The 13634-nt window shown below is 46.0% G+C and overlaps 1 protein-coding gene across 3 annotated transcripts in view; it reads right to left on the minus strand.

Moving 5' to 3' along the window:
* CRIM1 (cysteine rich transmembrane BMP regulator 1) overlaps positions 1–13634 on the minus strand; it is a 207038-nt gene that overhangs the window by 10146 nt on the left and 183258 nt on the right. For all 3 annotated transcript variants that reach the window (XM_081253960.1, XM_081253959.1, XM_081253958.1), the window contains one exon: positions 4253–4447. In XM_081253960.1, coding sequence (XP_081110086.1) covers positions 4253–4447 — 195 coding nt within the window. The remainder of the gene's footprint in view (positions 1–4252; positions 4448–13634) is intronic.

Genomic DNA, 13634 nt, shown 5'->3' on the forward strand with positions numbered 1-13634 from the left:
CTGAGCAGTTTTGTCAAAAAGGATAAATCTTTCAGCAAAAAAACTGCTTGAAGAAACAAAAAGAAGTGTGGGTGCTGCTGTGTTTCCATGCCTAGGCCCAGGCCTGCCATGGCCAAAGACTGCATTCAACCCTAACTCTAAAATAAAACCCTTCCGGCATTTACTACAAGAGTCCTTTATAAAGCTGCTGGCATTGTGGATGACAGGGCCAGGGGAGTGACACAAAACTTTACCTGGCCAGGTGGCATAGATCACGGGCACTTGGTCACAATTAAAGAATTACAACTGGGGTCAGATTTGACCTGAACTTCAGAGGAACCTAAGACAACTTACTGGGGATGTATTTTACAGTCAGAGGCACCTGGCCCACTGTAAGAGCCACCCTTCTTAAAATGTCCTTTTCTGGATATGGGGCAGGGTGCTTGGGGCTTACAAGGTGAGGACACCATTTTCTGGGAGATGGAACCATAAGTCAACTTAGGACTGGGGACTCCTGGGTCTTCTGCCAACTAGCTGCATGGCTTTGGATAATTCACTTAACTTTTCTGACCCTGTTTTCTATAAAATGGGACAAGTACTAACCAGCAAGTCAGTTGACAGGTCTGGTACTTGTATCCAAACATGGCAGAGGGGGAAAGTGCTTTGTAAGGGTGAGGCTGTTCAGAACGTTAGCTGATGTGCGTAGGGGACAAAGCCAAGCAGCTTGAGTTTTCCAGGTGAGAATCGGCAACCTGAAACTTCAGAGGGCCCAGGAGAAAAATGGGGCAGGAATCCAGGCTTCCTGGCGGGCCGGGCCACGCTTAATCAAATGTAAGGTGGCAGAGCTCGCCTGACTGCAAAATGTGCTGAGATAAGATGGAGAAATGATCCATGAATAATACATCAGAAGCAGAAGGGGGACTTAACAAATTACATTCCAACCCAACAGTAACTGCTGACTGAGAAGTCACTGGAGAAATCGCTAGTTATGAGCAGGACGTTAGGGAAACCTGCACTCTTTCCTCCATTAAACTCGCAACAGAGGAGAGTGGTTCCCTCCACTCCTGCCGCCATCACCTGAATCTGGGTCCTAATCATCACCCACCTGGGACGTCTACAGTGCAAGGCATAGCTGTCCTGGCTTCTGGTCTCTCCCGGCTTCAGTCCTCCTACAGATCACTGTGTGGCTCCCCAAAGCACCTCCATGATCTTGTGTTTCATCTGCTCAAAACTGAGCCACGAAGGACAAAGGACAAAATCTACCTCTCCAATTGACAGTTAAGGCCCTAAAAATCTTGACCAAAGTCATCCTCTCTGTCCTTTCCCGCTACTAGAACTCCCTATTCCAGGGGCATTTGGCCTTGACCTTTCTGTCTCAGGGTCTTTGGTCAGATGACCCTTTCACTCCAATTAAGAGAACCCACCTGTCTTTCAAGGTCTAGCTCAGTCCTTCAGTGAAAGCCCCCAAGACCTCCCTCTACTCCACAGGAAAATCCTATCTGTGAACCTAGCACTCTCGGTCTGTAGCTGGGCTGTGTGGCTGTCTCCAGTTCACCCCCTCACCTTCTCTCTAGAAACCACTCTAAGTAGATTTTGCCGCCACCACTGTACGGAAATGGCTCTCATCACGACGACTAGGATGACGCTAAATGCACAGCAGTCAGTCTCTGCTTCTCTCCTGATGTCACCCCACAGCGCTCCTCCTACCCTCTCTCCATGTGGCTCCCACGTCATAGCTCTCTCAGTTTCTTCCCGTGTGGCAGGGGCTCGTTCTCTGTTTCCTCTGCCAGTCCCTCCCCACCTGCCCAGATCCCAGAGTTGGAGGGCTCCTGGGCTCAGTCCCAGGCTCCCTTTTCCTCTATATCCACTCCTTGAGTGGCCTCTTCCGGTCTCAAGGCTTAAAAACCACCTGTGGCTGACAACGTCAAAGTTTATAGATCCATCTCCCATTTCTCTCCTGAACTCCAGATCAGACAGTTTCACTGTCTATTCATTATCTCCACTTAGATGTCCAGTGGAGATTTCAAACTAAAAACTCCCCAAACCAAACTGATTTTACACCAGAGCTGCAACTTCGTGTTTTAGTCAAAAACATTATAGTCATCCTTGGCATCTCTCTTCCTCTCACTCCTCACATCACGTTCAAATCCTATGGATTCTACCCTTTCACTAGAATCAGAACCCAACCATTTCTCCCACCTCCACAGCTACTGCCCCGGTCCAGGCCACACTCATCTCTCACCTGCATCACTGGCCTCTCTGCTTCCACTCCTGCAAGTCACGTCCCATCACTCCTCTGCTCAAAACCCTCCAGAGTTTCTATCTTGCCTAATAAAATTCTAAAATCGCTCATGAGATCTCGTGTTTTGGCACACAGCTACTTCTCTGCTTTCCTCTAGGTACCCTCCCTGCTCACGGGGTCACATCCACACAACCTCCCTGCTTCTCTTTGAACGTTCATGGCATGTTCCCACCCCCTGGGCTTTTGTCCTGCCTATACCGCAGAGATTCTGCCTCTACCCCATGATTCCTGCCACTCTTCTGGGTCCCTTTATAAATGTCACCTAATCAGTGAGGCATTCCCGGATTATCAGAACATCCTGTCTCCTCTTCTGCCTAGCCCCTCCTCCCCCACCCCGGCCTCGCTATGTGTTTTCTCTGTGACCCTTATCCTCATCGTGTGCGCTATTTACTGTTTACTTATGTGCTGCCTGTCTCTCCCTACGAAACCATCAGCTGTGTGGACGGGGACTTGGTGGATTCACCCTTGTCTCCCCAGGGCCTCGAGCGGTGCTTGCATAGGGTAGGCACGAAATGAATCTTGGTTGAATAAGATCAAGTTTCACCATTTGAACTGCTCAAAGCATATTACTAGGAAAACTGGTATGAAACTTGTGAAACAGGTGAAATGTAATAGATAAAGCAACTCCAATGAGAAATACATGTTTTTCCTCATTCTTCTCATGCAAAACACTTAAGGATTTGTTTTTTCCCTATGTGGACAACGAGGGATACGACATCACAGAAGTGAACTTGTGACTCTCAATTTACACCTTAAACAAGGCCAAGGAGACTAAACTATGAAAAGCACCCAATAAGAGATGTGAAAAGGACTCAGCCTCCTGACCTAGCAGAATATCCCATCCTTTTTAGGGGATAAATGGACATCTTTAGAAGTGCCCATTAGGGCTAGTTTGCACAACAGCTAAACAAAAGGCAAATGTATGCAGAGCTCAGTGAAACTCTTCGGGTTTAACTGGCTATCCCATTTTACAAGTGCACGGTGTAGGTGCCCTTCTAAGTTGCCCTGACTCCTAGCCCACTGTGCCACACGGAGCAAGTCTCTAATACAATGCCGCAAGAAAACACAGAATCAAGGTGAACGTGGAGGGGCTCTTGACTTGCTCAGGACCTCTCTGGGCTCCTAGAGTGAGCCCTCCCTTTGGTCTGTGTGGTCTGGACTGCCTGTGAAGTCTGTGTGTTCAGGGCTTTAGATCTGGAACACTGCCCAGAGGCTGTCCTGCCGAGGGCTCAGGTCCTGCATTACTGGGAACGAGGGGCAGAAAACAAAGGAGCTGTTTCGGCAGGAGACACAGACATGGAAACCAGGAGGAGGCCTGGGGGAGGATCTGGGCAGCTGTGGGGGCCTTAGGTGTGAAACTGGGAGGCGGATTACTGAGCTGACATGAAGGGTGAAATGTGGGGACAGACGCAGGCATGTGATTCTGCACCAGCCAGCTGGGGGCGTGCTCCGTGGCTCCGGTCTAGGTGGGAGGAGATGGGAAGTTCACGGGAGGGCTTGGGAGAAGGCTGCATGGGGTGGCCTGGGTACTACTGGAACTGATGAACCGAAGAAAGATTGGACCAGCATCGTACTCTTATTTAAATGCAGCTCTTCCATTCTAGTTCTGATAAGATATCCACCTTAGAACAGCATTCCCTACTGTGTCCGATGATGGACCTTTTCTGCTAGGCTCGTCCAACACTGCACTAAAACTGTGCTACTCGGATACGGCAGGTGTCATTCACAGGTCTGTTACACCCATAAGGCCTACCACTTATGTTTAGAGAATGCAAGTCAGAAGAGAGCAATACTGGCATGGAACCAAAATCAGGCACTCACCTAGATGGTCACAGGCTCTCAAGTTACCCCCCAGGTCTCTCTTTGGGCCACAGGAGCTAAGGGATGGGTGGGGGAGGTTCTGAGTCTGTTCTAGCTTCCTTTTGAATCAACATCACAGCTTGAAAAGTGGCAGGGCAGCGGCTTAGATACCTGGGCACATTGGGCAGCAGCTCCCTTCCACGTTGATGGGCTCGACGCAGGGCAGCGGGGGGCAGCTGACGGTCGAGCAGAGGGTCTGGCCCTGCAGGCAGTAGCAGTGTGTGCAGCTGTCAATGTCCCAGCGCTCCTCATCAGCGTAGGCCTTCCCGCTGAAGTGGCACACCACCTTCTTTGGGATTGTGTCCTCTAGTGAAAAGAACGGCACATGGTGGAGTCGCTCCATGTGACAAACACAATTTCTCATCATACTTGAGACATGAAGGGGAAAAGCTCTACACAATCGCAACATGCTCTAGGATTCCCAGAATTGGGTAAAACTTCCGCCTCCCCAGTCCCTACTGTTGTTTTCCTCTGCTCAGCGGAAGCCTCTGAACTCTCATCTTGTGGCCTGAACCTGATCAAGGGCCACTGAGGCTGACACAGGTGGTAACTATAACAACCAGCTGGGAATGATACCCGTTGGCCAAGAGTCATTAGACTGTCATTGCAAAATATACAAACTTAATCATCGCATGGCCGTTGAACATACCACATGAAGAAACTAAAACTGAAATACAAATAGGTAGGGAGACAGGATCAGAGGTTCTGTTCCATGGAAAGAAAGAAAAAATCCAGCTGAGTATACTTATAGAAACAACTGAAGAAATTCCCATCTCCAGTTAATCTCTGTGTAAATGATGCAGGGCGATGATAAGGAATGACAATGGTCTGTCGCAGGGAACTGGCAGGCCGCCTGTGCTCTCCCAGAAGGGAATCAGCATTGAGATAACCATTTCCTTCATTTTTCAGGGATGCTGGATGGATCTCCCTCTCAGTAACGAGGACATTCCTGTTTCAAAAACAACCTCACTTCATTTCAATCCATTTTTTTTCCCAGCAAACTATGCTTCTTGAGAACTATATATATACATATATATATATATATATATTTTTTTTTTTTTTTTTTTTTTTTTCCCAGTACGTGGACCTCTCACTGTTGTGGCCTCTCCCGTTACGAAGCACAGGCTCCAGATGCGCAGGCTCAGCAGCCATGGCTCACGGGCCCAGCTGCTCCGCGGCATGTGGGATCTTCCCGAACCGGGGCACGAACCCATGTCCCCTGCATCGGCAGGCGGACTCTCAACCACTGTGCCACCAGGGAAGCCCGAGAACAATATATTTTTAAGAGCTATTTTTTATGTTTAAGAATTTACAGCTTAACACATTCTGCTTATCTTTTTTCTCCGTTCTCTCCTACCATCCTCACATCTTCCCTCTCCCAACCTTTTCCTTGAAAGTTCCTTTCTCTTTGATTCAACACCTTCTCCTGGTTTCTCTGAACTTACTAGTGGTCACATTCCCTCTACAGCTCAGAGTGAGGCCCCAATGCCCAGCAAAGCAGCGATGGGGCCAATCAACGGAGAAACACAGGATGGGGGTGGGGCAGCCCCTCCCTGTCACTGGCCAGGCCGATAACTGGATGACTCCTACAAAGCTGGGGAAATTTTATGCTCAGATTCTACGGGCAGCTCCATTCACCACTGGTCACTAGTAAATGAAAAACGATAAAGGCATCTGGAAGGAAAGTTCCTTAGGAAAGAAGTGGTGTCTTCTCCCTGGAAGGCACCCTGGAAGCTCTGAGAGGGGCAGTATTCACTGCCCAGGCACACAGGACAGAACCCACAATGCCTGAGGGGCAATGAGGAACATCTACATGCAGGGCGTCAGGACCCCAGCCTCTGCAGCCAAGCGCTCCCGGGCGGCTGGAACCACTCTGTAAAGACCTAACATGAAGCTTCCTGTTGAGCTTTTCCAGAGGAGGGTCAGAGGCAGAAATAACTGTCTTTGGAATCCACATTCTCTTCTTACCAATTACTCAAGCATATGCCCCTGACTAAATGGCACTAATAATGTCCTATGACTATAGGATTTTGTGTTTCCAAAGGTATGTCTTGGTCCATCGTGGAGTGTTATAAGTAAGCATGGAAAGGACTCTATGTCTAGTGTTAAAATGCATAATGTTTCCCAATGCATTTTCATTATTTCTCTCATTACTGTTGCTTGATGTTCAGCAAGGGATATTAAGCCATCACAGAAAGTTCTAGTTGTAAGCAGAAATTCTTTTTCATTGTCTATTTAAAAATGTACTTCACTGTATTTGTGAGTGTTCCACAGAAAGGGTTCTGGTGCACTGAATGTTAACCTTAAAACTCACTTGGAGGCTTTCACACCAAACTCATGGTAGAAGCTTTTGCTAATCTGAAATCCTTAGAGGAGGTGACTTCATTAAGATACCCAAAATGTACATGTCAAATGGATGAGTAGAATCATATAGTGAACTTAATTCAAGTCATATACTGACCTTGAGCCAACACGTCATTGAGGACATTAGATTTGCCATCAAATCTAGAGTCTATTATGCAGAGAATTCTTTATGAAAGAAAACAATTTCTTCATAAGGCAGTACTACTGATTATATTTCACATAAACCTTGTAACAGCTCATATGATGGACCAATGTCACAGCATAAAATTTGAGTAACGTATTACTGTGCAAGGACCTGGGAGAAGAGAAGGTTACACTCCCCACCCTATCTTGTCCATCACCTTCTCCTGTGCTTTTCCTCCCACAGGCATTTTGCCAGTTCTCTTCTTAGAGAAGAGGAGGAAGGGAATGAGAAAGAGGCACAGAAAGGATGAGGGGGCTTCCCTGGTGGTGCAGTGGCTAAGAATCCACCTGCAAATGCAGGGGACACGGGTTCAAGCCCTGGTCCGGGAAGATCCCATATGCAACTAAGCCCGTGCGCCACAACTACTGAGCCTGCGCTCTAGAGCCCGCGAGACACAACTGCTGAGCCCATGTGCTGCAACTACTGAAGCCCGCGCGCCTAGAGCCCGTGCTCCACAACAAAGAGAAGCCACTGCAATAAGAAGCCCACACACCGCAACGAAGAGTAGCCCCCTCTCACCGCAACTAGAGAAAGCCCATGTGCAGCAACGAAGACCCAACACAGCCAAAAATAAATAAAATAAATAAATTTATTTTATAAAAGGAGATAAAAATTTCCTTTGCCAGGAAAGAGGGTATATTTGTCAAATTTCCCCCAAACCACAAAAATAAAAGTAAAAAAAAAAAAAAAAAAAAAAAAAGGATGAGGACTTCGTAATAAAAGAAATTCAAGTCAAGGCCAAGCACTGGTCTGTATCTTCTTAAGATCTAGGCAAAAACACTTATTACATCTTAAGATATTAAATCAATGCTAATATTTGTGAAGTTAAAACTATAAAATTAAGGTATTAAAAATAGTAATTATGTGTTAAACATTATAAAGACATTCATTCACTTACTCTACAAACTTTTATCATCAGTGGGAAAAAAGGCAGGACCAGGACCCTGACCCAGAGGACTGAGCAGAAATGGTAGAGACAGGCTGGCGACCAGGACTCTCACCAGGTACCACGCAGCAGCCACAGTGCTGTGAATTCAATGTGGAGTTGGACAACACAACATGGAGGGTGAAGCACCTGTCTGCTGGGGGAACTGGGAGAGGCTTCACCCAGGATTTAGTGCTTTAGTTTTACTTGGAGGGATGAATAGAAGATAAAGAAGCTGGAAGGAAGGACACTGCAAGTAGACGGTGGTGCATCCACCGGTTTGCCATGTTGGAACGGCAGTGAGAGGTGTGAGGGCCACATGCAGGATGGCTGGAGATGAAGTTGGGATCAGATCGTAAAGGGCCTTGAAGAACAGTGACAGATTCATTCAGAGCCTTCCTGCAGTGGAGGGGACGGGCCTTATCAGCTTTGTGTTCAAGAAGAGAACTCTGGAATATGACAATGTGGAAGACTAAACAGGGTTAGGAAGACGGGGACGCTGTTCACCGGGATGTGTTACAGGCCTGGATTAACGCAGAGGTGGAGGTGGAAAGGCAAGGCTAGGTTTGAGAGCTATTACTGAGAAACAGCGGTCAGGATATGGACAGTGAGGGGGGTGGAGGTGTGAAGGACAACCCTGTTTCTTGCAATGGGAGGTGATGCAGAGGTAATTCCAATATATGAGTCACTTTCCTGCTTTAACAAATAAACAGCTGGTGAGCCTGTCAAGGACCTGGTCAAGCCTTATCAAACCAGATATTCCAATGGGTCAATCAGAGCTGCAGCGGTTGACCTTCAAATTCTTAGCCTTTCTGTGTGAACATGACCATGAAGTTGCCTCTAGGATAGAACTGATTTGGGGCTCAACAAGGTAAAAGGGAACACATTTTAGTCACCAGTGGTGAGAATGTGGGGTAACAGGCAAAACTGGCAGTATCCCTCATGTATCCTTAAAAACATTATACTTCTTTGATCCAATAATCTATTTCTAGTCAGCTATCCCAAGGAAATAATTAGAAAAGGCCTCAAGTAAGTTGTTTATGTAGATGTTCATCACAATATTATTTATAATAGCAAGATATTGGGGGAAAAAAACCTGTGTCCAACAATATGGGATATTTTAATGACTCGATACAATCATAGGAGAGAATATTATGCAGCTGTTAAAATGCATCACGTATAAGTTCAACCATGTAAAGTGGAAAATTTAAAACGGTCTGGAAAGAAACGAAAATGTTAACAGTAACTTAGAATCAAGGGTGAATTTTTCTCTTAACTTTTCTTTTGCAATGAATATGAGTTACTCTTGATAAGGCAACAATATTAAAATGATGATTTCAAACAGGTATGTGCATGCATAATCAACCTCCCCTCCCATCCCCCCCCCCCCCACACACACACACAGAGAAAAGCTTAGTCTGAGCCTGGTTCTAAAGAACCTGGTCATGCGGTGTGGTGCTTTCTGAATGCCACTGACCCACTCTGAAGAATTTCAATGGTCTGCAAGAAAATAAAACCACAGAAGACATGCCAGAGAGCAAATGCTGAGCTACAGCATAATGCAGTGTCTATGCAACTACTCATCCAGTAATTGTATGAGATCACTGTCCCAAAGAGTATTTATAAAATGATAAAAGAGGGAGAGTAACTACTCTGGATGTCCTGGAGACAGTAGGTTGAACCAAGAACTTCGACGACATATTAGATGAAATTGAAGTTTCTCATTTGATTTTGTTACAAAAATAAATCTTTTTCTAAATTCAATGAAGATTAAGAGTTCAATCGAGTACAGCAATATGACAAAGAAACAGTGAAACCCATTCAGTGGGAGCCGCACAGAGATACTGCAGCAGACTCTGCACACAGCTGTGGAGCTGGAGTCTGATCAGTGGGGCCCCAGGAGATTCAGGGGCCATAACGAAGCTCTTTCCCTCCAGAGAGGGGCTGACCACCATGGACCCAACTTCCAGGTGCTTCTACCAAGTTAGCTCTATTCCATTCAAGCTCTCCTCATCAGACTACCGTGGAAACATCTCACCTTCAACTTCATTTTCAACGGAATTAACTCTGACTTGAGATCAGGAAGCTATCTTTTCAGGTTTAAACAACTGGGGGGTGGGGAAGGGGTGGGTAGAGCACAGAGGCAGATGCCAATCAATCGCTGGTTGAAAGCAGGGGCCGAAAGAATGAGTCTCTCGCTGGAGGTGGCACAGAGGGCAAAAGGGACCAGTGGCCCCAAAAAGACCTTGTAAAGGGACCTGATTATAGGAATGAGGTATCTCAAGGTCTGCCCAGAAGTCTAAAACCAGTGTTTAGGCTCGTGTGCAGAGCTCAGCTGGACCACAGCAAGATCTCAGATCTGCATGATCAGCACTCTCACAGCTGATCTCCTTACAGACTGGAGGTCAGAGGATGCAGGTGGTAGAGGCAAGAGGGATGGTTCTGAAAGAAGGATCCAGGGCCAAGCACCGAAGAAGAGAACCAGCATCTGCTGAGCATCCATGGTACCCAGGCGCTGTGCTCAAGAGCCTCACATGGTTCAGCCTCATGGCAACTCTCTGAGGTAGGGCTGTCTATCCTACTCTTGGGGAAACTCAGGTTCAGCGAGGGGAAGGAACCTGATGTAACCAAGCCAGTAGGCGGTGGAGCCGGCATCTCCTCCTGGCTCCATCTGACTGCAAAGCCCACATTCTTTGCCTTGAGCTCTACCTAACAGCTCCCTTTCTTACCCTCCCAGGAATACACAGAGCCCGCTTAATGTGGCCTCAATAGTGCCTGGGCCTCTCTGGAACAGTGGACAACTGTTTGGCTATCCAGCTTTTTCAGGTGGAGGCCAAGCTGGATCCAATGTGTGACCAGGGTTGAGCCACAATTAGCACTGGACGTTTTATGTCAGGGTCAGCTGGCTTGAGGATGTGGACTTCAATCCATGACAAGCCCCATTTCAGAGTTGGCAACAGTTTTCGTGATATCTCCACATCTGATTAGTCTGAGTCACAGTATCAATATATTTCATAAGTCAAGTTTGTTTCTTCAAACATGCTTTAAAACAAAGCCACATTTAAGACATGGGTTGGTCACCACACTCTGTGGAATTTTCATGTGAAATAAATGAGGACTCCTTTTTGTAAAAGCCTTGACTAATTTTTTCTGGGGTGGCTGCTATGTGGCCCAGATTAGACTAGATTAGATTTTATTACTTAGATTCTAGTTAATGAGGCTTTATAGAAACATCTTTTCTTTTGACCAAATTTCATCTGAAAAGCCAGTGATCTAAACAGAGGCCTGAAAGTATGTTGTGAATTTCAGTTGACTGATGGATCCCGGTGCCCCTATTTCTTTTTTTTTTAACTGAAGTATAATTGATTTACAATGTTGTGTCAATCTCTGCTGTACAGCAAAGCGACTTAGTTATACACATATATACATCCTTTTTAAAAAAATTTATTTCACTTATTTATTTTTGGCTGTGTTGGGCCTTCGTTGTGGTGCACGGGCTTCTCATTGCAGTGGCTTCTCGTTGCGGAGCATGGGTTCTAGGCACGCAGGCTCAGTAGTTGTGGCTGGTGGGCTCTAGAGCACAGGCTCAGTAGTTGTGGCACATGGGCTTAGTTGCTCCACGGCATGTGGGATCTTCCTGGACTAGGGCTCGAACCCGTGTCCCCTGCATTAGCAGGCGGATTCTTAACCACTGCACCACCAGGGAAGCCCTGTACATCCTTTTTTAATATTCTTTTCTGTTATGGTGTATCACAGGATATTGAATATAGTTCCCTGTGCTATACATTAGGACCTTGTTGTTTATCCATTCTAAATATGATAGTTTGCAGCTACCAACCCCAAACTCCCAGTCCATCCCTCTCCCTCCCCCCTGCCCCCCTGGGCAACCACAAGTCTGATCTCTATGTCTGTGAGTCTGTTTCTGTTTTGTAGATAGGTTCATTTGTGCCATATTTTAGATTCCACATATAAGTGAGATCATATGGTATTTATGTTTCTCTGTCTGACTTCACTTAGTATGATAATCTCTAGTTGCATCCATGTTGCTGCAAATGCCGGTGCCCCTATTTCTTACACGCTCATTTCTTTTCCTGGATGGACCACTTCCTCCCATGGCACATTTGGGTCAATCTGAGAATGCTCTGTCAGAAAATTTTAGAAATGACTTGGTTTACAGGGAGACATTCTGGCTAATCTACCCAATTTGCAGTTCTAAATAATAAACTAATGAAGTCATTGTAGTTTTGGGGGGAAAACAGCATAGTCTAATTGAAAATCCATATAAAAGCATTTTAAGGTTTAAGGCTGAAGAGGGATGCAGAAATAGAGATGGGGGAACTGTCCAACTAAAAGTAACCTCAACAGTTTATATTTGGTTATCGAGTGGGCTGTCCATTTCATTCTGACTGTGGTATTCATCACTCCAACTGGTTGCTTATGCTGACAGTGACATTAGGTTTATTCTTCAATACCTAATGATAATCATAACTTCCACTTACTGACTGCCTACTATGTACTGGGCATGGTGCTAACCAAGCATTTTTTTTTTCTTTTTCTTTTTTTGGCTGTGCCACATGGCTTGTGGGATCCTAGTTCCCCGACCAGGGATTGAATCCGGACCCTCGGCAGTGACAGCAGAGTCTTAACCACTGGACCGCCCTAACCAAGCATTTTTCACAAGTCAATTCCACATGCTCTCCACAGGCCAATGGAACAGGGTGTTATTTGAATTCCACAGAAAACCAAGGCACAGGGAGAGTAAGTAACTTGCCCAAAACGCATGGCTAGGAAGTGGCAGGGCCAGGACGGAAACCACACACACCTCCACAGTCCCCGCACACTGTGCCTGCCTCGTCCCCAGTGGGATAACCTCAGAGAGCTCCATGTTCCTGGGTAAGGATCTGGGCCACACAAACAAAAGTGGTTACTCCTCACTGACTCTGGAGAATGGGTGCTTAGACTTCCTACCCCTTACATTTGTTGGGGCTCAAGGTCTTTGCCTTCAGAGGCAGATTACCCTTCAACCGACTGCATCAGACATCTGCACAATCCTACCAAGGAATGGAGATATAGTGGTTATTGAGGACTTGTGGTTCTTCTCAGGCAGATTTCTGTTTAACACTCCTCTCTCTTCTCAAGGAAGAGGATTCGAGAAGAATGTTCCAAGGAAAATATGAAGTATGACACTAATATAAGAAGGTTCATTTTTAAAACAAACACATCCGGAGTTACATACCCAAACACATGTGATCCCTTTCTACACAGTCATTGTTGAGGGCTATAAACGTACTCTGGCGATATTGCCCCTGCTTCACACGGCTTTGGAATTTTCCTTTTGCAATGACATCCAGAGCCAAATTTTGAAACAGGCAAGGAAGACGGTCACTATTTTATGGCCACTCCTGGGTTTAGATCAGCTTTGGTATTTGGTTCCCACAGCTCTGGCCTCTATCTTATCCATCAGATCGGCTTGAAATGACTTTTGGCCTCTATCAGAAACAAAGTCCCTCCCTGCTAAAGGATGGAGGTTTACTGCTGCGTCATTCTCAGCATCGTGTGTCAAGGGCCTGGAGCACTCATGCCCATAGCTCCTCAGGCAGGCCAGCCATTTAACTCCTGCAGCGCTCAGACATATGTCTTATATTTTTGGATTCAAAAAGAAGCAATATTATCTTGCACCATGTTTGACTACAATAAAAATATGTGATCTCTTTCAGTGATAGAGTTTGGAAAACTCAGCGTGGTTTTTCCTTTTTTTCCTTTTCCTCAATTCTGGTTATCTGAAAGGGCTGAGGAAGAAGTGGCAAGGCCTTGAAATGTTAACTCCTTTCGAGCTGACCTCTCCACCTGTCTGAACCTCGCTATCTTACTTCTTTTTAAGATAAGAAGAGGCTTACCAGGCTGTTAAAAGTTGGACTTTGCTTTTACTCTTGAGCTATTTTACTAATTACACCATAAAGCTAATTAACAGTAAAACCCGGATACTAGAATCATGTCGTTTTCTTCCTCTATAAAAATCC

Source organism: Mesoplodon bidens (genome assembly GCF_964165515.1).
Source record: "Mesoplodon bidens genome assembly, chromosome: 14".
Classification (NCBI taxonomy): Eukaryota; Metazoa; Chordata; class Mammalia; order Artiodactyla; family Ziphiidae; genus Mesoplodon; species Mesoplodon bidens.